Source organism: Pantherophis guttatus, chromosome 7, assembly GCF_059756535.1.
Source record: "Pantherophis guttatus breed Tessera chromosome 7, ASM5975653v1, whole genome shotgun sequence".
Lineage (NCBI taxonomy): Eukaryota > Metazoa > Chordata > Lepidosauria > Squamata > Colubridae > Pantherophis > Pantherophis guttatus.
In genome coordinates this window covers 89351631-89376703 of record NC_142069.1, presented here as the reverse complement: position 1 = coordinate 89376703, position 25073 = coordinate 89351631, and the positions used below count along the sequence as shown (strand labels likewise).

Here is a 25073-nt window from a genome sequence, read left to right as displayed (position 1 = left end):
TCATCAATTTCTTGAGTCCCACCTTCTCTAACCTGGTTGCTGTTCAGAGATGTGGACGTCAAACTTGCAGAGTTCTCAGAAGGGATTCTTAGAGTACCTGACAAGCTTTGTATTACAAATTAGAAGATAATATTTGTAGCTCAGAGTTTAACTGTAGGGTCCTTGGTTCTCTCTGAGCTAGAGAGCCCAGGTGATATTATCTACTTTGGTAATTCCTCCCTCCTCCTTCTCCACTCCACAAACTCCACTCCCTTCTAGCACTGATGATGTTACCTAATTGGGTCATGAAACGTCTGCAAGAAAGCTACCAAGCTCAGAGAGTACCAAAGGCCTCACACTCCTCCTCCTCCCACCTTCTCCTGTCTACCTTCTCCTCCTCCTCCTCCTCCTCCTCCTCTTCCTCTTCTTCCTCCTCCTCCTCCTCCCCCAGCACTGATGATGTTACCTGCTTTGAGTAATCAAATGTCTGCAAGAAAACCACCAAGTTCAGAGAGCACCAAGCCCTCCTCCTTCTCCTCCTTCTCCATCTCCCACCTTCTCCTGTCTGCTTTCTCCTTCTCTTCCTCTTCCTCCTCCTCCTCCAGCCCCAGTCCCCTCTACCACTGATAATGTCACCTAGCTGGGTAACGAAATCTCTTCAAGAAAACCACTAAGAGAACACCAACTCCTCCTCCTCCTCCTCCTCCTCTCGCCTTCTCCTGTCTGCCTTCTTCATCTCCTCCTCCCCTCTTCACAGCTTCCCACACATTATTTATTTATTTATTTATTTATTTATTTATTTATTTATTTATTTATTTATTTATTATCTATCTATCTATCTATCTATCTATCTATCTATCTATCTATCTATCTATCTATCTATTTATTTGGTTCAATTTATATGCTGCCCTTCTCCGGGGACTCAGGGCGGCTTACAATGCGTTAAGCAATAGCCTTCATACTTTTGTATATACCTGCTTAGTAGGGCTTTCGGCTCCATCCTAAGCAGTGTTATTTTTTTATACAAAGTCAGCTTATTGCCCCCACAATCCGGGTCCTCATTTTACCTACCTCGGAAGGATGGAAGGCTGAGTACCAACCTTGAGCCTGGTGAGATTCGAACTTGCAGTAATTGCAGGCAGCTGGTGCTACTTAACAGCACTTTAGTCTGCTGCGCCACCAAGGCTCTTTACCACCATTTAAGGTTGTTGAAAGCACAACAGGACTGCTCAATGTTGGAAACAGCCATGCACACCCGCAGAGAAACTGGTCATACAAAAGATCATGAATTGTGCAGAAATGGACAAATTAACGCTGAGTTTAAAAGATAAAGAGACATCGCTATTTTACAATGTGAGGGAACAGTGGTATAACTGGATAGAACGGAGGTAGATTGAAGATAGATCGTTATTACATATAAGTAATAGATAAAATAAGAATGTAAATATGCACAATTTAATTTTTGTAAATAATGCACGAATTTATTTATTTATTTATTTAGTTAGTTATTTATTTAGTTATTGGTTCGATTTATATGCCGCCCTTCTCCGGAGCCTCAGGGCAGCTTACAATGCATTAAGCAATAGCCTTCATACTTTTGTATATACCTGCTTAGTAGGGCTTTCACCCCCCCCCCCAAAGCGGTGTTCTTTTTTATACAAAGTCAGCTTATTGCCCCCACAATCCGGGTCCTCATTTTACCTACCTCGAAAGGACGGAAGGCTGAGTCAACCTTGAGCCTGGTGAGATTTGAACTCGCAGTAATTTGCAGGCAGCTGGTGCTACTTAACAGCGCTTTAGTCCGCTGCGCCACCAAGGCTCTTTCCCTTCTTCCCTTCTTAATTTTATATCAGGATAAACTTAAAGTGGCAGGCATGGTTACTCTGACCTGGGCACGCTTTTTTTTGGAAAGAGTACAGGAAAGAGAAGTCTAAAAATATCAAGACGTTTTCATTCCTGAAACCTTATAGCTCGCTTTTGCTTTGTTCTGCCTTGACATTTAACATAACAACTTTTTTTTTTTCACAGCAGGTGGGAATCGTCCTTAGTGGAATAAACTGAAGTTCATTCTTAGCGTGGATTTTGTTGAACTCCTGTTTCCTTTCTTTTCTTTTTTCTTTTTTCTTTTTTTTCCCCCACTTGCTTGCCCTGCCCGATTTTGAAGAACGATGCAAACCATCAGTTCTGGTCAAGCTGGATTGTGTTCTCCCTTTGACTCCACACGTGTTGTGAAATGTGTCAAATTTCTCTCTTCATTCTCCTTTCAGGTTTCCACTCTTGGATATTAAGCTTTGCATCCTACGAGAATGACACCTCCAAGTGTGCAGGTGTTGATTGGAGTGTTTCTTTGCTCTTGCTGTGTTAAAGGATCTTTGCAGCCTCAGCCGAGAGTGTTCTTGACATTCAATGGTAAGTACGTGGTTGTAGAATATTGTATCCTTGGCATTCTTTCTTCTTTTATCGTCCTTTCCTTTCCTTTCCTTTCCTTTCCTTTCCTCCTTCCTTCCCTTCCCCTTTTTCCTTTCTTTTCCTTCCACCTTTCCTTTCTTTCCCTTCCTCTCTCCTCCTCTCCTGTCCTCTCCTTCTCTTCTCCTCTTCCTTTTTTCCCATCCTCCTTTTCTTTCCCTTCCTCTCCTTTCCTCTCCTCTCCTTCTCTTCCCTTTTTTCCTTTCTTTTCCTTCCACCTTTCCTTTCTTTCCCTGCCTCCTCCTCTCCTCCCCTTTCCTTCCTCTTCCTTTCCTTTCCTTTCCTTTCCTTTCCTTTCCTTTCCTTTCCTTTCCTTTCCTTTCCTTTCCTTTCCTCTCCTTCTCTTCCCCTTTTTCCTTTCTTTCTCTTTCTCCTTTTCTTTCTTTCCCTTCCTCTCTCCTCCTCTCCTGTCCTCTCCTTCTCTTCTCCTTCTTCCTTTTTTCCCATCCTCCTTTTCTTTCCCTTCCTCTCCTTTCCTCTCCTCTCCTTCTATTCCCTTTTTTCCTTTCTTTTCCTTCCACCTTTCCTTTCTTTCCCTGCCTCCTCCTCTCCTCCCCTTTCCTTCCTCTTCCTTTCCTTTCCTTTCCTTTCCTTTCCTTTCCTTTCCTTTCCTTTCCTTTCCTTTCCTTTCCTTTCCTTTCCTTTCCTTCTCTTCCCCTTTTTCCTTTCTTTCTCTTTCTCCTTTTCTTTCTTTCCCTTCCTCTCTCCTCCTCTCCTGTCCTCTCCTTCTCTTCTCCTTCTTCCTTTTTTCCCATCCTCCTTTTCTTTCCCTTCCTCTCCTTTCCTCTCCTCTCCTTCTCTTCCCTTTTTCCTTTCTTTTCCTTCCACCTTTCCTTTCTTTCCCTGCCTCCTCCTCTCCTCCCCTTTCCTTCCTCTTCCTTTCCTTTCCTTTCCTTTCCTTTCCTCTCCTTCTCTTCCCCTTTTTCCTTTCTTTCTCTTTCTCCTTTTCTTTCTTTCCCTTCCTCTCTCCTCCTCTCCTCTCCTCTCCTCTCCTTCCCTTCTCCTTCTCTTCTCCTTCTTCCTTTTTTCCCATCCTCCTTTTCTTTCCCTTCCTCTCCTGTCCTCTCCTCTCCTTCTCTTCCCCTTTTTCCTTTCTTTTCCTTCCACCTTTCCTTTCTTTCCCTGCCTCCTTCTCTCCTCTCCTCCTCTTTCCTTTCCTTCCTTTTCCTCTTCCTTTCCTTTCCTTTCCTTTCCTTTCCTTCTTTCCCCTTTCCTTTCCTTCTTTCCCTTTCCTTCCTTTTTTTATTGTCCTTCCTTTCCCCTTCCCCTTCGTTTTTATTTTCCTTTCCTTTCCTTTCTTGACTTTTTAATTTTCCATTCCTTTCCTTTGTCTGTCTATCTTTCCTTCCTCTTTTATCCTCCCTTCCCTTTTTTTATTTTCCTTTCTTTTCCCTTTCCTTTCCTTCTTCTTTTATCTTCCTTTCCTTTCCTTTCCCTTCCTCTTCCTCTTCATCTTTCCTTTCCCAGTAATGAACCACTAAATAAAACACACCTTCATCTACCTAATTTCCATATGTGTGTTGGGTTGTTTTTTTTTGCTCCTAACAATGTTTATACAGTGTTCTCTCTGAGATTTCAAGCTGTGGATGTTTTGAGTCCTGACTCCTTTAATGCCCTTGCATGTGATCGGTTTAAACCTCCCTGTGTTAATGTGAATGCTTTGGAAGGTATGCAGCGCCATGAAGAGTTGGCCATGGAGAGTTGGCCATGGAGAGTTGGCCATGCTGAGTTGGTCTTGGAGAGTTGGCAATGGAGAATTGGCCATGGGGAGTTGGCCATGGAGAGTTGGCCATGGGGAGTTGGCCATGGAGAGTTGGCCATGGAGAGTTGGCCATGGTGAGTTGGCCATGGAGAGTTGGCCATGGAGAGTTGGCCATGGGGAGTTGGCCATGGAGAGTTGGCCATGGAGAGTTGGCCATGCTGAGTTGGTCCTGGAGAGTTGGCAATGGAGAATTGGCCATGGAGAGTTGGCCATGGAGAGTTGGCCATGGAGAGTTGGCCATGGTGAGTTGGCCATGGAGAGTTGGCCATGGTGAGTTGGCCATGGAGAGTTGGCCATGCTGAGTTGGTCATGGAGAGTTGTTCATGGAGAGTTGGCCATGGTGAGTTGGCCATGGCATGTTGGCCATGGTAAGTTGGCCATAGTGAGTTGGTCATGGCATGTTGGCCATGGTGAGTTGGCCATGGCGAGTTGGTCCTGGAGAGTTGGCAATGGCGAATTGGCCATGCTGAGTTGGTCCTGGAGAGTTGGCCATGAGAGTTGGCCATGGAGAGTTGGCCATGCTGAGTTGGTCATGGAGAGTTGGTCGTGGAGAGTTGGCCATGGTGAGTTGGTCATGGAGAGTTGGTCGTGGAGAGTTGGCCATGCTGAGTTGGTCATGGAGAGTTGGTCGTGGAGAGTTGGCCATGGTGAGTTGGTCATGGAGAGTTGGTCGTGGAGAGTTGGCCATGGTGAATTGGCCATGGCAAGTTGACCATGGCGAGTTGGTCATAGCGAGTTGCCATGGTGAGTTGGCCCTGGCACGTTGGCCATAGTGAGTTGGCCATGGCGAGTTGGCCGTGTCAAATTGTCATAGACCCTCTTGCATGCTGACCTTCCCAAAACATACGGTCCACTGAGGGGATGAATAGTAATCTAGAAATACAACGTCCCCCTCAACTGAAAACTTACGCTGAAGAGAGAACGAGATGCTTTTAAGCGTCCAAGCCAACTCCGGCGTGGGACAATAAAAGCTGTGTCTGCATTTTTTGAGCCTGGTTTGCTCGCCGTCTGGATCCATTTATGCATATTGCTCTATCTCCCGAAGAGTTTCCAAATCTCCCTGCTCCCTTTTTTTTGTCATCTTCTATAACAATTTGGATCTGTGGCTGCTAACCATCAGCCTCTTTCTCTGCAGAAGATCTGAGACAGAACGTGGGCTTTGGGCCAGGAAGCTGTCATTGAGACTGTCAGTTTTCCGTTATCGTGTAAACGCTTGGTACCCCTCAGGTTTCAGTGAAAATAACGTGTGAGGTTAGCCGATAGAGTTTCCATTTGAATTTCATTCCCCGCCTGCAAATATATATGTATATTTTCCAGGGCATGTTAGGAATTAGCTCTGATTACTAAATTCGAGGAGATCTTGTAAAGTGCCCAGTGCCAAAGACACAGAGCCGCTCTTTTAAACTGATGACTTGGTAAGTGGAATGAAAATGTCTGCGTCATGCTGAGTTCGTAGACAGAAACAAGAGCGAAGGAAGGGGGGGAAAAAAAGAACCCATTGAAAGGTAATATAAAAAGAAAAAAAAACCACACACATTCTGTCTGTCAAAGCATCCGGCCTTTTTTCCCCTTTTAATTAAGGACTGTTTGCTTTCCAGCTGCTACTGTCACCCCGGCGTCTAGAAAGTTATTTTCTTCATTATCCGTCGGGTTTCAAAATTAATCCCGCTGACTTCTCTCCATAGGCATCGCTGGCGGAAACTCTGATGGAGCACATGCCAGCCTGCCTACCTCACTTGTTTTTTTTTTTTTAAAAAAATAGGAGAGTACAACTTTCTCCTTCGGTTCTCGCCACTTTTTACAGAGGCACGATGGAGAGCGTTTTAACAAACTGCATTAGTGTTTGGTTTGTGGTGGCCGCAGTACCTCAGATAGAAAGTCCCTACAGAGAGTGGTGAGGACAACCGAGACGCTTATAGGAAGCTCGCTTCTGTTATTCAGGATACTGCTTATAAGTGCTATGGGCTTAGAACTCGAAGCATCATTAGAAACCCCAGACACCCACTTTACAGTCTGTTTCTGTTGCTCCTCTCTGGGTGGAGGTTTTGGAGTATTTCTAGCAGATTCTGTAACAGTTTTGTTCCCTATGCCATCCATCCATCTGGCAAACTCACAAGATTTGTTTTTTTTCTCCATCTGTTGCAGGGGTGGGTTCTAAATTTTTTTTACTACCGGTTCTGTGGGCGTGGCTTATTTTGTGGGTGTGGCTTGGAGGTCATGTGACTAGGTGGGCATGGCTAGCTGGTCAGAGTCATTTCTGGAAGGTCCTCGCACTTACGACCAGTCCTCACACTTATGACCCAACTCATTTGTTTGCTTTTAACACTGATCAGCTGTAGGGCGGCCCTTTGAAGCTCCGCGGCAAGAATTTAAACAGTTTTTTTCCCTCTCGTCATCAGCTGGGACTCAGGAGGCAGCAATAGATTGGGGGTGGGACCAAATAAAAGGTAAGAATAACGTGGGGGGGTGGGGGGGAGGGCAGGGGGGGGAGAACCAGTTCGGTGACATCATATCGTCACCGCTACCGGCTTGGCCGAACCGGACCGAACCGGGAGGAACCCACCACTGATCTGTTGATTCTGTGTTGTTTCTCCATATCATATCATATATGTGGGTATATGCATAATTTTTATATCTATCTATCTATCTATCTATCTATCTATCTATCTATCTATCTATCTATCATCTCTCACTCTTTATGTAGTGTATATTGGAGTATATATTAATATGGACTATATATTGTAGTGTATAATATGTAGTGCAATGGTGGAATTCAGATTTTTTCACTACTGGTTCTGTGGGCATGGCTTGGTGGGCATGGCTTCGTTGGCATGGCAGGGGAAGGATACTGCAAAATCACCATTCCCATCCCACTCCTGGGGCCAGCCAAAGGTAGCATTTGCCAGTTCTCTGAACTACTCAAAATTTCCGCTACCGGTTCTCCAGAACCTGTCAGAACCTGCTGAATTTCATCCCTGATGTAGTGTTTATTGGAGGTGGTGACCCTTTGAGAGCTGTAGGCAATGAAATTTCATTTTAACGTATGCCGATTAGTGTGCCTTCAGAGTGACAATAAAGTTATTCTAAGTCTTAAGTCTAAATACATAGACAAACGTTCTCTTCGGATCGCCATTCGATAGATGATGAATCAATGAGTCGTCTCGTATGTTTACGGGCGAATAAAAGCCAACGTTGAAGATGTAAGCTAAGTAGTAAACCATTTGCAAATGAAAGCCAAGTCAGAAAACACTCCAATCTCGAGCTACAAATATTCTCTACTTTTTCAATTCGGCTTGGTTTTATTTTATCATCCGAACTGGGCCATGTATGTATGTGCACCAGAATAAGCAGTTAATACAGGAGCCGTGGTGGTGCAGTGGTTAGAATGCAGTATTGCAGGCTAACTCTGCCCACTGCTAGAAGTTCGATGCTGACTAGCTCAAGGTTGACTCATCCTTCCATCCTTCCGAGGTGGGTAAAATGAGGACCCAGATTGTTGGGGGCCATAGGCTGACTCTGTAAACTGCTTAGAGATGGCTGTAAAAGCACTATGAAGCAGTATATAAGTCTAAGTGCTATTGCTCTTGCTATTATAGATAGCTCTCAACTTACAACATTTCATTTAAAGAATCTTTGAAGTTACAATTTCACTGGAAAAAAGCGTGGTATGATCATTTTTCACACTTACGACCATTGCAACATCCCCATGGTCACGTGATCAAAATTCTGATGCTTGCAAACCGACTCCTATTTATGACGGTTGCAATGTCCCGGGGTCACGCAATCCCCTTTGGCGACCTTCTGACAAGCATAGTCAACGACGAAGCCAAATTCACTTAACAACCGGGTTACTAAGTTCAACAACTGCGGTGTTTCACTTAACAACGGTGGCAAGAAAGGTTCGCAAACGAGGCAAAATTCACTGAAATGTTTGACTTAGCAACAGAAATGTTGGGCTCCATTATGGTCGTAATTCAAGGACTATCTGTAACCTCCAAGGGGCTTACAGGGTGTTGTGGCCCGTCAGCGGCCTGTGCAGATTGTAGCTGATTCCAACAACGAGGAGGCTGGTGTGGTGTTGTGTCAGCAGCCTGTGCAGCTGGTGCTCGAGTTGGACAGTGAGGAGGCTGGAGAAGATGTGGTGCCAGAGGCGGGGATTCAGCCAGGGCCTTCAGAACCTCCAGAAGCTCCTTTGAGTAAAGAGGACGAAGAGGAGGAGCCTCTTCTCAATGCACGAGCGCGCAGAGCTGTTAAAAGGCAGGAGTGGCTCCTCAGGAGGAGGTCCCCTCGAGAGTAAGGCTTGGGGCTAATTGGCCACTCCCTTAGCCTATTTAAGGAGGAACTCCGACTGAAGCAATTTATAGGGAACAACTTTAGTTCACTCTCCTTTGCGTCTTGATCTTAGTTCTCTGCAAATTGCTTCTGGGCTTTTTGCCAACTCTAGTAAAACTGTGATGACCTTATCTCAGAATTCTGGTAGGCTGTTAAGACAGTTTATTAACAGCCTTTGGTTGATAAAGACTGAGTTATTTGAGTAAAATAAGCTTTGTATAGAGTTTGTGTGTGCTGCGTTCTTTGGGGTCCGTAGCTGGGGCAGAACACATGGTTAGGTTTTTTTGAATTCTACATTTAGTGCCCTTCATATGTACAAACATTTAATAGAGAAGACATGTTTCACCCTGGTCAGGAATGATAAATTCTAAAAGCCTGATCATAAAGCTTTCCGTTTCGTTGAGTTCAATCGATCGATCAAAATAGAGCTGGAAGGGCCCTTGGAGATCTTCTAGTCCAACAACCAGTGATGGCTAACCTTTTTGCCGTCGCGTGCCAAAAGTGGGGGAAGCGCGGGGGAGGGGTTGCGCGCGAGCGTGCCCAAACCCATATTTCAATGCCCCCACGTGCCTGTGCATGCATGCATAATTTCTCTTCCCCCCCCCTCCCGCACCCTGTTTTGGGCCTAGCAGGCCTACTTGAAGCCTCCAGAGGCTGGAAACGGCCCATTTCCAGACTTCCGGTAGGCCCGTTTTTCACCCTCCCCAGGCTCCAGAAGCTTTCTTGGAGCCTGGGGAAGGTGAAAACGGCCTCCCACCCGCCGGGAGCCTTTCAGAGGCCAGAAACGCCCTCCCAGACCCTCCGCGCAAGCCCTGTACTTACAAACAGGCCGCATGGAGACTCCGTGGAGGGGAGTGGGTGGGGCCATCTGAAAAGCGTGCTGGAGCTGAGCTAGGGCAACGGCTCACGTGTCCGCAGATATGGCTCCACGTGCCACTTGTGGCACCCATGCCATAGGTTCGCCATCATGGCCCTATACCATTTCAGACAAGTGACTGTCCTGTCTTTTCTCTAAAACCTCCAGTGTTGGAGCACCACAGCTTCTTGTGGCAAGGTGTTCCACTGCTTAATTGTTCTCACTGTCAGGAAGTTTCTCCTTAATTCCAGGTTGCTTCTCTCCTTGATTAGTTTCCATCCGTTGTTTCTTTTTCTTACCTTCAGGTGCTTTGGAAAATAAGTTGACCCCTTCTTCTCAAACTCTCAAATACTGGAACATTGCTATCCTGTCACCCCTAGTCCTTACTCAATTCCTGCAACCGTTCTTTATATGTTTTAGTCTTCAGGCCTTTAATCATCTTAATTGCTCTGCCAATTGATCTGCGAGATCTAATCCTGATTGGTTTTGGCCAATGCAAAGTGAAGATTAAGATGAAATGATAGCTGGCAGTTGTTTTGGACTGATTAAATCATGTGTCCGAAACCCTAACATACACACACTATTATCTTATTAGTCCCAAGTTCTCTCTGCATGATTGAGTCTCCTTCAGTGTTAAAACGTTCTTAAGCTCGGAAACGCAATAATTGGAGTCATCTTACTGGTATTATAAGATGCATTTCCATCTGGGTTGTTTGTTTTTTTCCCCCCTCTTAAGGAGATTTTCATCCAGGAAGATGGTTTACATTCATGAGAAGATTTTGTTCTCAGTTTTGGGGGAAGAAAAGCTGGAAAAAAAAATAACCAAATGTGAATGTTTGATATAAATTTCGCCCCTTGAATAAGTACCTAGTGGATAGACGCCAATTTTTTATCACTGCAACTAATTCAAATTGCAGTTGGTGGAACTTTAAAGGAGCTTAAATCTTCCTGGATCGCACCCAAGTCCTTTTTAATATCCTATTAACTTCATTAAAAGCAATTAAAAAGCAGGGAAGAATTAAAGCGGTTTTTTTTTTCAAGCGACAACCTTTTAAGAAAAGGTTTTAATTTGACCTGCGTGAATCATTCTTTCCTTTTTTTATTATTATTATTTACCCTCCAGAAAATGTCTTTTAATCTCCCGAGCAACAGTAATAGGCCTTGTTTCCAAACAATCCTTCGTTGTAATGCTAATGTCGCTCTCCAAATCGTAAAACATTCATTCATTATGTGGGAGGCTTTTGTGCGGATGACACTTCAATAGCCAGCTTTCCTTTATCAAAAGAAAAGGAAAAAAATATATATATGCCAGGAGTCATTTGTAATTGTCAAATATTTGTTGCTTCGAAGAGAATTGAAGGAACGGTTTTGAAGCGTAAAAGTTGCCTTTTATTTATATATATAGACACTCTCTCTCTCTCTCTCTCTCTCTCTCTCTCTCTCTCTCTCTCTCTCTCTCTCTCTCTATATATATATATATATATATATATATATATATATGTTTTCTCAGGTTTTCGCGGGTGTTTGTATGTAGGTCTTTGGTTATTCGGGTATATATATGTGTGTGCGTGTGTGTGTGTGTGTGTATACAGTTAATATCTCGGTTTTCTTCCCGTGTAATTGTAAACATATCCTTAAAAGGGTAGTAGCGACGTTTCGACGAAATCACATTCGTCATCTTCTGGCTGAAGTTCTCGATTTGGTTTTTATGGGCAAACCAAACCGAGAACTTCAACCAGAAGATGACGAATGTGATTTCGTCGAAACGTCGCTACTACCCTTTTAAGGATATGTTTACCATTACACGGGAAGAAAACCGAGATATTAACTGTACACACATATATACCCGTGAAAACTTACATGTATGTATGTATGTATGTATGTATGTATGTATGTATGTATTTCTCTTTAGCCAGGTTCTTCCTACGTAAACCAAGATTTTTCTGCAGCCCTAGTTCAGTGAAATCCCAATCCACTAGTTTCTAGGCTTTTTTTCTCCAGCTGCCAGCAAGCTCCCTGCTGTCCATTGGGAGACTAAGGAGACTAAGATAGAACTATTTCGGATTTATAAGCCCTCATCAGTTAGCCACACCTTCATCCCATTTATCCTCCCTGTAAAGGTACAGTATTTGTTTTCTTTTCTTTTCGTAGGCCTTTATGTGTATTTCTCTTTAGCCAGGTTCTTCCTACGTAAACCAAGATTTTTGGATAGATTTCAGACTAGATAGATCTATCTTAGTCTCCTTAGTCTCCCAATGGGCAGCAGGGAGCTTGCTGGCTGCTGGAGAAAAAAAGCCTAGAAACTAGTGGATTGGGATTTCACTGAACTAGGGCTGCAGAAAAATCTTGGTTTACGTAGGAAGAACCTGGCTAAAGAGAAATGGAGGAATGCACCATCTCTCAACTCTGGCCTTGCCGCGGAGCCGCTGCCTGCTCGCCCTTTGCCACGCGGCTCCGCCACCCACCCCATTCCCCGGAGTTGGGGAATGGTGCATTCCCTGATTCCTACTGCTCACCTTTCTCCCGCAGCTGGCTGTCAGGGAAGGCAAGCGCCCAAAAGATACCGGAGTCACTCACTCTCCTTCTTGAATGAGCCGCTCTGGTCCACGCGCTGGCTGCATAAGCGCACACCCAACCTGCCGCTAAATTAAATAAATGGTGTGCGCTTGCGCAGCTGGCACATGGACCAGAGCAGCTCATTCAAGAAGTCACTCTCCGTGAGTGACTCTGGTACCTTTCGGGCACTTGCCTTCCCTGACAGCCAGCCGTGGGAGAAAGGTGGACAGTAGGAGTCCGGGGAATGCACCATTCCCTGAGTCCGGAGAATGGGGAGGGTGGGTGGGTGGGCGGAGCCCCAGCTGCCATTGCTACTGGTTCTCCGAACCACCAGCCATCATCGCTACCTACTCGCCCGAGCCGGTCCGAACCGGGAACATTTCACCCCTCTGTGTGTGTGTGTGTGTGTGTGTGCAAGTTTTGGTGTATTTGGGTCTTTTCCCGTGTAAGATTGAGAGTATCTTGGTGACGTTTCTACGAGGTCCCACTCATCATCTTCAGGCTGGTGTCTTCGGCTTCATGCTTGTGCGAGCAAACCTTTTCAGGGAAACATGGTGTATAGATAGATAGATAGATAGATAGATAGATAGATAGATAGATAGATATAGGTAGAGGTAGAGGTAGAGATAGAGATAGAGATAGAGATAGAGATAGAGATAGAGATATAGCAAGAAGCGCACGAAGCATGTACCTGTTCGGCACTCAGTGAATAAAAAAATTGCCAGCACTGTTTTAGGGGAAATAAAATGATTGTTTTTTTTTCCCTCAACGCATCCAATGGAGTTGCACTTCTGTGAAATTATGTTGTCTAAACTCAGCAATGAGACTGACTTTATGAGTGCAGCAAAAAAAAAGCCATCTAATGTAGAGTATGTTCAAATATAATATGAGAGAATGCCGGCTTGTGGTTTTACTGCAAACAGAATTCTCTTGCATGGAGCAAATATTTCCTAGCATTTTTATTAAAGCTTAACCTAGGCAACTTTCTGAAGCAAAACTTGATACAAGATGAGGTGAGGAGAAAGAAGCAGAACGATGGGATCGCGTCTCCTTATAGAGTTGGACGTTGGTTTGGCTCATGCTAGTCATTAGATGCTCCACTTAGTATTTATTGCGTGTGGAATGGTGCAGAACAATTTAAAAGAAGTTAAGAGAACTTTTGAAGTCCTACAACTGTGCAGTGTCTAGTTACGTTGAGTTTTGCTCTCTAGTTCCAGTCTATTTCTCTGGTAATTGCACAAATACTGTAACTACTGCCAGTGAATGCTTCGGTAAGGCAACGCTTGGAATATTGCATCCTGTTTTGGATATATAAAATATATAAAAATGATGTTGAGACTCTAGAAAGAGGGCAGAGAAAAGCAACAAAGATGATTAGGAGGCTAAAACGTATGAAGAATGATTGCAGGAATTAGGTATGTCTAGTTGGATGAAAAGAAGGACTAGGGGAGACATGATAGCAGTCTTCCAATATTTAGGTAATGAAACTTTCTGGAAGAAAGCCACCAAGCTTAGACAGCACCAAGGATCCATCGTGAGAAGCCCTCCTTCTAAAGGGAATAAATATTTAATACTACATGTTTTGACAGCAGCGAGAATTGTATTTGCACAATGCTGGAAAAATGAGGAAACTTATCCACAGATGAAAATATAATTAGAAAAATATTAGACTGTGCGGAAATGGATAGGCCAACATTAAAGATAAAGGATTAAGATGTTGTGGCCCGTACGCGGCCTGTGCAGCTAGTAGCTGATTCAGACAGCGAGGAGGCTGGTGTGGTGCTGCGCCAGTAGCCTGTGCAGCTGGCACTCGAATCGGACAATGAGGAGGCTGGAAAAGATGTGGTGCCAGAGGCAGGGATTCAGCCAGGGCCTCCAGAAGTTCCCATAAGTGAAGAGGAAGAAGAGGAGGAGCCTCTTCTCAATGCACGGGCGCGCAGAGCTGCCAAAAGTCAGGAGTGGCTCCTCAGGAGGAGGTCTCCTCGAGAGTAAGGCTTGGAGCTAATTGGCCACTCCCTTGACCTATTTAAGGAAGGACGACGACTGAGGCAATTTGCAGGGAACAACTTCGTTCATTCTCCTTTGCGTCTTGATCTTAGTTCTCTGCAAATTGCTTCTGGGTTTTCTGCCAACCTTAGTAAGATTACAATTATTTATTCTTTGGATTTTTATTGGCTGTTAAGAAAGTTAATTAACAGCCTTTGTTTGAAAAAGACTGATTTAATTGAGTATAGTAAGTTTTGTACAGACTTTGTGTGTGCTGTGTTCTTTGGGGTCCGTAACTGGGGCAGAACAAAAAAAGATTCGGAATACTTTTCAAACCTGGGATTTGTTTTACCAATGGTTAGGTAATAGAGGTAGAAATTACAGTATGTCACAGAAGTGAGTACGCTCCTTCACATTTTGTAAATATTTAAGTATATCTTTTCATGTGACAACATTGAAGAAATGACGCTCGGCTACAATGTAAAGTAGCGAGTATACAGCTTGTATAACAGCGTAAATGTGCTGTCCCCTCATAATAATGCAACACATAGCCATTAATGTCTAAAGAAAAGTACTCACTTTTGTTGCCAATTAATGGCACATTAATGGCTGTGTGTTGTGCCCAGTGGGATTACGGTAGTTTGTCGCACAATTTACTATGTTAAGGTTCATTGTTAAGGTTGCGTCCCTTTCTGAATCGGGACTCCCTACACACAGTCACTCATGCCCTTGTCACCTCCTGCCTGGACTATTGTAATGCTCTCTACATGGGGCTCCCCTTGAGGAGCACCCAGAGGCTCCAACTGGTGCAGAGTGCGGCCGCACGGGTGGTGACGGGAGCGACATGGCACTCCCGTGTGACACCTCTCCTGTGCGAGCTGCACTGGCTCCCGGTGGTCTTCCGTGTGCGCTTCAAGGTTTTGGTTACCACCTTTAGAGCGCTCCATGGCTCAGGACCTGGTTATTTACGGGACCGCCTACTACCACAAACAGCCTCCCACCGGCCAGTACGCTCTCATAGAGAGGGGCTCCTCCGGGTGCCGTCAGCCAAGCAGTGTCGACTGGCGGCCCCCAGGGGCAGGGCCTTCTCTGTGGGGGCACCCACTATCTGGAACGAGCTCCCCCCGGAGATACGGAGGATCCCGGACCTGCGCACTTTCCATCGTGCTCTTAAGACCCTCTTATTCCAGCAAGCCGGCCTGGCCTAATTTTTCTCTCCTTTCTTTTAAATTTTTAAACTGAAATTTTAATTTGTTTTAAATTATTGGGATTTTAATCGTCTTGGGCTAAATTATTTAATTTGGTTTTAAATTGTTTCTAACTTTTGTATTTCTGTATTTTATCCTGTGCCTGTTCACCGCCCTGAGTCCTTCGGGAGTAGGGCGGTATACAAATTTAATAAAACATAAACAAACATAAACATATGTATTGAGAAAGACCACTACGCTGGTTAGATGTTGCACAGATGTTGCGGTGAAAAGGTAGGCAACAAGGTTTATGTGTCAACAGCATGGTCTTCATGGAGCTTTGCTCAACTTCATGCCTGCTTCCAGACCCCACCACAAAAGATCATTCATTTGTTGCATTGCTATTTCATTTGGACACAGTCCTCAAAGATGGAGTGAGCTTCAGGGGTTTTTTTTTGATCCCCTTTCTAACATAAACCATGGAAGATGTTGCAGATCATGGAGGCTCCATTTCGGCCTGTAACAGGCCGGGGGGAGGCCTATGCAGGCCAGAACGGGGCCCTATAAAGCTCAGGCAAGCGGCTGGGAGGCGAGATAAGCTGCTCGGCGAGGAGAGACTAGGAGGGATGGGAGAGGCTTCAGCCGGTTCAGTGAACTGAGCAAACAGTTAGCAACCGGTTCTAGTGAACCGGCGTGAACTGGCTGAATCCTGCCACTATCCTACTTGCTTTATGTTTTTTTTAAAAAAATGAACCTAGAACTTTGATATAAAGTTAGTCAATATCCTAACACACAGGGTCCTTTTGTAACTTGAGGAAGACAGATGAGAATTTCCTGGAAGGGCTGAAATATCTCAGATGAAAGGAGCCGAGGAGTTGTAGAACATCACGCTATGAGACTTTGATAGCACTACTGTCCCAAACTGCTCACCCAAAATAGACTTTGGCCACAGCCAAGGGGTTCATATCGTGGACTATGACTTTCATTTATGTTTCATTCATTTCATTCACTGCATTTCCTTCCTTGTGTCTCTCTGCCGATGTCGCATCTCCAGTGACTTTCTCCTACATTAGGGACATGTGGTCTTTGTGTGATGGAACTGTTTTGAGAGATGAATCTTCAGAGATAGAATGACCTACATGGACAGGAGCCAAAGTGTCCTTCAACTTCTCTCCCCCTTGGACAGTTGCAATGTAATTTGCACTGCAAAATTGCTAATCAAAAAAGTAGACCATTAATATACATTTTAATATTCGTATTAAATATTCACATCTTTTGATTTCAAGCCTGTCTTCTGACAACAAAGTAACGTGGTTTAGGCTGAGATTTTCCTCCGTAGATCTAGTGAATAGATCTAATGAACAACTATCCTGTTTTCCCAAAAATAAAACCTAACCAGAAAATAAGTCTGATTTATAGCATGATTTTTCAGGATGCTCGTAATATAAACCCTATCCTCCAAAAATAATCCCCAGTTAAGATTGTCAGCCAGATAGGTGCATTTAGAACAGTATTTTCCCCAAAAATAAGACCTAACTAGCAAATAAGCCCTAATGCATCTTTTGGAGCAAAAATATAAGACCTGGTCTTATTTTTGGAGAAATACGATAGTAGATCTCAAATAGTTTCTGTAGATGGTACTCATTTTCCTCCCCAGATATTTTTCATATGTCTACTCAAGAAAAGAAAAAGAAGGGGTTGAATTGCACAAGGATTTATTGGTTTGGAATCCTCAGCACAGAAGCTCAATTATATATTTTTATTAAAAAATCATCCAGAGCCTTCGTAGGGAATGGAAGGAGAAATTCCAAAGCTGAAAAGAAAATTCTCAGCGTCTTCTTACAGTGGTGTTGTGTTAGGGCTGCTGAGCCCATATTTTTATTTGAAATTTTCCAACTGTGTTCAGGACTCCTATCATTCTTTGAGGATGAGACTGTTACAAAGAAGGGGTCATGCTATTCTCCAAAGCCCCTGAAGGCAGGACAAGAAGCAATGGATGGAAACTAATCAAGGAGAGAAGCAACCTGGAACTAAGGAGGAACTTCCCAACAGTGAGGACAATTAATCAGTCGGCCTGCCTCCAGAAGTTGTGGGTGTCTCATCACTGGAGGTCTTTAAGAAGAGGCTGGACAGGCAATTGTCTGAAATGGTATAGGCCAGTCGTGTGCCAAAAGCAGGGGGGGGTCGTGCGTGCATACCCACACCCATAATTTAATGTACCTCACCCCCTGTGCATGCACGTGTGACACCCCCCCCGTGCTTCCCCATGCTTTTGGCACACAATGGCACGGTGGGCCCTGTAGGCCCATTTTTCACTCACCCCAGGTTTCTGTCCCTCTGTTTACGCAGCCTAGGACTGTGTTGGCTTGTTTTGATGGCTGCTTGAATCTCCATATCCATGAATCTCCATATTCCTGAGGAAGGAAGGAAAGAAGGAAGGAAGGGAGGGAGGGAGGGAGGAAAGGAGGAGAAAGGCAAGGGAAGATAATGGAAGGGAGGAAGGGAAGAATGATGGAAGGAAGGAATGAAGGAAAGGGAAGAAGGAAGGGGGGGAGGGAGAAGGGAGAAGGAGAGGGAGGGAGGGAGGAAGGAGTAAGGCAAGGGAAGATGGAAGGAAGGAAGGAAAGGGAGGGAGGGAGGAAAGAAGGAAGGAAAGGAGGAGAAAGGCAAGGGAAGATAACAGAAAGGAGGAAGGAAGGAAAGATGGAAGGAATGAAGGAAAGGGAAGAAGGAAGGGAAGGAGGGGGAAGGAGAGGGAGGAAGGAAAGAAGGAAGGAAGGAAGGAAGGGCGGGCATCCCCTTTTCCGTTGAGGTCTAGCTCAATGTCCAGTAGGTTTCCTTTGAAGCTATTAAGGAGAGAAGCTCTTCAGGCGGAGAAAGGATTTCTATTTGCGTTGAGAGCTTCAAATTTTGGCTCGTTGCTGGCGGTCAAGAGCCAGACCCATTGATAGCCGTTGCTTTGCGAGGAAGAAGAAAATGTTCTTTATATGGCCGGGTTCCCCCCCCACCCCCCCACCCCCAAAAAAGCCATTACATCCAGACAAAGATTGCTTTCTGAGAAGTTGCATGCAACGCATGACGGGAACCCAAAAAATAAAAAAAATTAAAATTCAGACTGCTCTCGGTGGCAACTTTTGTGTTGAAATAATTCGCGTCCGGCCTATTTCTGTGATCTTTATTCATGAAAGCCTGAATGCTTTGCAGACATTTGTGGGGTGGGTGGGGGGAATAAAATAGCCTCGAAAGATGCAGTCCTTTGTACCTTCAGGGCCTCGTCTTGTTGACTTCTGCGAACATCAAAACACGCTCTTCAATTAGCTTCGCCCGGGCCGAACAATCAACGTTTGAATTTCAACGCAGGGGGTTAGACTGATGCCTCCTCTCCTGGCTCCCTCTGATTTGAACGCATTTCCACTTCAATCGGGAGGCCCTTGCACAATGTGTGATTGTGCAAGGGGGAGGCACACGTGCTTCACATATGTTTCTGATAGGCACATGGGGAGGGATTGCCGACGGGTGAAAGAAACTCAAGAGAGTCCAAGAGCATTGGAAAAGCAAGGCGTAGGTGTCCCAGCTAAATGGGGTGGGTGGGTGGATGGGGGAGGAATACAGTAGTTCCTCCGTGTGAACTGCTAAGAGGTAACAATGTTAGCGTAAACCAGACGCAGAATTGAGTAAGCAGATTAACAGAGTTGGAAGGGACCTTGTAGGTCATGTAGCAGGAGATCCTATACCCAGAGATGAAATCCAGCAGGTTCTAACAGGTTCTGGAGAACCGGTAGCGGAAATTTTGAGTAGTTCGGAGAACCGGCAAATACCGCCTCTGGCTGGTTCCAGATTGGGGTGGGAATGGAGATTTTGCAGCATCCATCCCCTGCCTTGCCCACCAAGCCACGCCCACAATCAACCACTGTCTACCCTACACCATTTCTGACAGATGGTAGTCCAGTCTCTTCTTGAAAGCCTCCAGGGATGAAGCTCCCAAAACTTCCAAAGGCAACTTCTGTTCCATGGGTTGATTGCTCTCACTTGTTTGAGAGTGAGATTGTCCTCCTGGACCAGGTTAGTCCAGGAGGAGTATGTACTCCTACCTCTTTCTCAAGGGCGGAAAGAAACAATTTCATCCTCTACTCAATGCCAATACATTAGAACTTTCTATACAACAATATTAGGAATCGGACTGATGAGTGTGTGTAGTTTGTTTTTTGTTTTTTGATTTTATTTACTTCACTGGTGGGCTTGATGGAAAACACATATCTTTCCTTCTTTCCTTTCCTTCCTTCCTTCCTTCCTTCCTTCCTTCCTTCCTTCCTTCCTTCCTTCCTTCCTTCCTTCCTTCCTCTCTTGTTCCCTTTCTCATTCTTCTTCCTAGTGGTGGAGTGGTTAGAATGCAGGATTGCATGTTAATTCTGCCCATTGCCAGGAGTTTGATCCTGATCGGGTCAAGGCTGACTCAGCCTTCCATCCTTCCGAGGTGGGTAAAATGAGGACCCAGATTACTGGGGCCAATAGGCTGACTCTGTAAACCGCTTGGAGAGGGCTGTAAAAGCACTGTGAAGCAGTATATTAGTGCTATTCCTCCCTTCCTTCCTTCCTTCCTTCCTTCCTTCCTTCCTTCCTTCCTCCCTCCCTCCCTCCCTCCCTCCCCCTTCTGTCCTTCCTTCCTTCCTTTCATCCATCCTTCCTCCCTCCCTCCCTCCCTCCCCTTCTGTCCTTCCTTCCTTCCTTTCATCCATCCTTCCTTCCTCCCTCCCTCCCTTCTGTCCTTCCTCCCTCCCTCCCTCCCTCCCTTCTGTCCTTCCTCCCTCCCTCCCTCCCTTCCATCCTTCCTTCCTTCCTTCCTTCCTTCCTTCCTTCCTCCATCCCTCCATCCCTCCCTCCCTCCCTCCCTCCCTCCCTCCCTTCCCCAGGTGAAATCAACCAGTTTTCTGCCAGTTTCCCCTTCTAGACCAAGAAACAGGAAGAATAAAATTATATTTTCTGTTGTGCAGGTGTGTGTTTAATTGGCCTTCTAGTGGCCCCAGCAGATGATCTTTTCTAGCTGTATGTGTGTCCTCTATCCTCCATCTCTGCTGATGTTATTTATTTATTTATTTATTTATTTATTTATTTATTTATTTATTTATTTAATTTGTATACCGCCCTTCTCCCAGAAGGGACTCTGGGCAACTTCACATGTTTTCCTATCACTGTCACTTTCCACCTCCATAAATGTTCCTTCACAGAGTTTCTGTCCCTTCATTTTAATGTCGCGTCTAACCCTGGTTGAGGGAGACAAAGGCATGTTTTAACCTAGGAAAATTGAAGTTAGAAAAGGGTGAAAAGAAACTGAAATTAAAATGAACCGAAGCTGGGATGAGACTGTTACAAAAGGTATCCCTTTTTCTAGGAACGTTCAACCTTCTGGGATTTATTACATGGGACTATTTGCAGCAAAGAGATATTCATTTCCAGTTGATCTTACTTAATCCTGAGAATGGGGATTTAAATTCCAGAGTCACTGAATTATATCAGCATGATAGAAAGCTCCTGGCAGGTGTTTCCTAATTTAATAAATACTGAAGTATCTGGTTTATGTGTAACAGAGGGAGAGGGAGGAGGAGGAAGAAGAGGAGGAGGAGGAGGAGGAGGAGGAGGAGGAGGAGGAGGAGAAATAGAAAAGGAGGAAAAGGAGGAAAAGAAATAGAAGAGGAAGAGAAGGAGGAAAAAAAATAGAAGAGGAAGAGGCGGAGAAGAAAAAGAAGAAGAAGAAGAAGAAGAAGAAGAAGAAGAAGAAGAAGAAGAAGAAGAAGAAGAAGAAGAAGAAGAAGAAGAAGAAGAAGAAGAATGTTTGTAAGAACTACAGAAGAAATAGCTTCAATCAGATGAAAACGTGAAAGAATAACTTGAATGGCTAACTTGAAGGCTTAAGTAGGGTCACCGCCTCTATTGTTAACAATCATTAATTTTCCTGGTTTGTGTCTTAAAGTCGTATAACAAATGAAAATATTGGAATAGGCACCAATTGGAGCGGAATAGAGCTGTATGTTTTCTCAGCTGCCCTGTTGCCTTATGCCTTCTTTAGTGGCCCAGAAAGAAGAAAAATAAAGTTGGAAAAAAGAGACATTGTGAGCAAGTCACAAATTCAGTCCTGTTATGCTTGAAAGGAGACAGAAAAAAGAAAACAAGGGAAGGGGAAGGCAAGGCAGGAAGAGGAAGGAAAGAAGGAAGGAAGGAAAAAGGGAAGAGAAGAGAAGAGAAGAGGAAGGAAGGAAGGAAGGAAGGAAGGAAGGAAGGAAGGGAAGGGTACGAAGGAAAAAAGAGAAGAGAACAGGAAGGAGGGAAGGAAGGAGGGAGGGAAGGAAGGAAGAAAGGAAGGAAGGAAGGAAGGAAGGAAGGAGAAGGGAAGAGAAGGGAAGGGAAGGGAAGAGAGGAAGGAAGGAAGAAGTGAAGTGAGGGGAAGGGCAGGGAATGCAGGGCAGGGAGAGGAAGGAAGGAAGGAAGGTGCTTTCCAAGTTGCATTAAAAAGGAATTGGAAAAATTAGACCAGACTCAGTTTTTAATTATATTTATAAATGAGAGAGAGAGATTGAATTTTTTAATTTTCACTAATGAAAAGAAGTAGGCTGACTCTTGGCCTGTCTGAAAGAGAATGGGATAAATTTCCATTTCCACTTTGACGCCTGGGTGTCAAAGTGGAATTGTAAACTGGGTGATTTGATTTGGATTTAAGTATATTAGGATGCATCTGCAGGGAAATATTGTCCCTTCCTTCCCAAACGGGAACAATCATAAAACTCAACCTATACTTCTGAATATCAAACTAAATTTCACTTTTGCTTTGGTTTCTTCTGCACGTCATATTTTTTCCCCCTCAAAGCAAGTAACTGTTTATTAGTCTTATAATATATTCTTCTCCTCCTCCTCCTCCTCCTCCTCCTCCTCCTCCTCCTCCTCCTCCTCCTCCTCCTTATATTCCCCTTCCCCTTCTCATCTCCGTCTCCTGTCTATAGTATATTCTCCTCCTCGTCCTCTTCCTCCTCCTTTCTATATTCCCCTTCACTTTCTTGTCTCCTTCTCCGATCTACAATATATTCTCCTCCTCCTCCTCCTCCTCCTCCTCCTCCTCCTCCTCCTCCTCCTCCTCCTCCTCCTCCTCCTCCTCCTTATATTCCCCTTCCCCTTCTCATCTCCTGTCTATAGTATATTCTCCTCCTCCTCTTCTTCCTCCTCCTTTCTATATTCCCCTTCACTTTCTTGTCTCCTTTTCCGATCTACAGTATATTCTCCTTCTCCTCCTTCTAAATTTCTACATAGAGTCTCAGTCATCCAGATCATGGTTGCTGGGTCGCTCCTGACTAACCAGTTTCTTTAGTCACCTCCATAGATTTCCAATTGGGTGAACGTTTGGGCTATTTCCAGGCCATTCCAGCAGTGGAATAGGATTCTCTTGAAACTCCCCCCCCCCCAAAAAAAAGTGGTTGGCATACCGTCTTCTTTCTTGTATCTTGCATGTGGTTGTGTATTCTTGTATGGCACCATGGGTCCTTTTGATTCAAAATAGAATAGAATAGAATAGAATAGAATAGAATAGAATAGAATAGAATAGGAGTAGAGTAGAGTAGAGTAGAGTAGAGTAGAGTAGAGTAGAGTAGAGTAGAGTAGAGTAGAGTAGAGTAGAGTAGAGTAGAGTAGAGTAGAGTAGAGTAGCATGGCCGGCATGACCAAATGCCAAAGGCGCACGGAACGCTGTTCCCTTCCCACCAAAGGTGGTCCCTATTTTTCTACTTGCATTTTTTCCCTGCTTTTGAACTGCTAGGTTGGCAGAAGCTGAGACAAGTCACCGGAGCTCACCCCGTTATGCAGCGCTAGGGATTCGAACTGCTGAACTGCCGACCTTTCGATCGATAAGCTCAGCATCTTAGCCACTGAGCCACTGCATCCCTTTTAAAGATGCCATAGGAAGCCATTTTTAGAATGTAGGAAGACTTTAGGTTTGGAAAAAGAAAGGTTTCTTGTACGCTCGCTTAGTAGGGGGTGGAGAACTCTTTCATGCATGGAAATCTGAGCCGTGTGGTTTTGCCAAGGTCACCAAGACTGGTGATGTACTTATAAACCTAAGCTTCAGAGGGCAGCTCTCATGTGTGCCTGTTTCCAAACATTTCAGACAGTTTGGACCCTGAGGGAAGCTCTTTAAAATTAACTTTCTCATCTTGGGGCTTTGTTGAGTCTGTCCATATATGGAAAATCTAGAAAAGGAATCTCAGTTCCTATGAAAGAGGACTACTTTTTTATAATTTAGCCATCATTGGGTTGGTATATTTCTTCCAAGTTTTGATTAAGTTCTTAGAACCTAATAGTCGCTTCTTCCTTCTTCTCCTCTCCGCTCCTCTCCTCCCTTCCCCATCAATTTACTTCCTTTCCTTTCCTTTCCTTTCCTTTCCTTTCCTTTCCTTTCCTTTCCTTTCCTTTCCTTTCCTTTCCTTTCCTTTCTTTTCCTTTCTTTTCCTCCTTCCTTCCCTTCCCCATCTATTCCTTTCCTTTCCTTTCCTTTCCTTTCCTTTCCTTTCCTTTCCTTTCTTTTCCTTTCCTTTCCTTTCTTTTCCTTTCCGTTCCTCCTTCCTTCCCTTCCCCATCTATTCCTTTCCTTTCCTTTCCTTTCCTTTCCTTTCCTTTCCTTTCCTTTCCTTTCCTTTCCTTTCCTTTCCTTTCCTTTCCTTTCCTTTCCTCCTTCCTTCCCTTCCCCATCTATTCCTTTCCTTTCCTTTCCTTTCCTTTCTTTTCCTTTCCTTTCTTTTCCTTTCCGTTCCTCCTTCCTTCCCTTCCCCATCTATTCCTTTCCTTTCCTTTCCTTTCCTTTCCTTTCCTTTCCTTTCCTTTCCTTTCCTTTCCTTTCCTTTCCTTTCCTTTCCTTTCCTTCCCTTCCCTTCCCTTCCCTTCCCTTCCCTTCCCTTCCCTTTCCTCCTTCCTTCCCTTCCCCATCTATTTACTTCTTTTCTTTTCTTTTCTTTTCTTTTCCTTTTCTTCCCCATCTATTTACTCCCTTCCCTTCCCTTCCCTTCCCTTCCCTTCCCTTCCCTTCCCTTCCCTTCCCTTCCCTTCCCTTCTCCTTCCGCCCCTCCTTTCCTGTATAAATTTTGTTCCTTAAAGAAAGTCCGAACTGCTTTTTACTCCTATGTGGGTTTGTGATAAAAATCACCGCAACATCTGCATGTAAGTAAGAGCAATGTAGTAAAAGCTCTTTGTGATGAGAAGGGATCACATTCCGTTTTAATTGAGTTCTTAACCACTAGATTAAAAAAAGCAATTAAAAGAGCACTAAGGTTTACGTCCTGGTTTTATGGTTAATTGAGTCAAAATGTTGACCAGGCACGCTAACATTTTTAAGATTAGTTTTCTCATACAGAGAAAACTTATTTATGCAGCAAAAATTAAGAGTCGATGGAAGAGAAGGTTTGCAACTCAAGGCTGAATTGTGGATCCTTGGTGCTTTAACAGTAACAGAGTTGGAAGGGACTTTGGGGGTCATCTAGTCCAACCCCCTGCTCACGCAGGAGACCTATGCTAGGGATTTGAACTTCTGAACTGCCGAACTTTTTGATCGACAAGCTCAGTGTCTTAGCCAATGGTATATCTGGCTACCCATCAATGTTTTTTTTTTACAACCAGAAGCCATTAATGTGTAAACTTTGCTCCAAATGTCTTTTAATTAACGTTTTTTTTTAATGGATCGATTATTGATAAAAACTGATAATTGGTTTGGCCTCTAAAGCAGCTTAATATACTGTATTAAACATTATATTGACTTTCTAAGACAATCAATGTACCTAGGTGATAATTTGAAGATAAATTAGAATGGAATGGAATGGAATAGAATAGAATAGAATAGAATAGAATAGAATAGAATAGAATAGAATAGAATAGAATAGAATAGAATAGAATAGAATAGAATAGAAATAGAAATAGAAAT

General features: G+C 44.2%; 1 protein-coding gene across 1 annotated transcript in view; it reads left to right on the top strand.

Annotated features, from left to right (window-relative positions):
* Positions 1–25073, top strand: part of SEMA3C (semaphorin 3C) — a 166106-nt gene that overhangs the window by 17002 nt on the left and 124031 nt on the right. Inside the window, exon 2 of the mRNA XM_087873409.1 lies at positions 2247–2388. Within this exon, the coding sequence (XP_087729535.1) occupies positions 2286–2388 (103 nt within the window). The 5' untranslated portion in view covers positions 2247–2285. The remainder of the gene's footprint in view (positions 1–2246; positions 2389–25073) is intronic.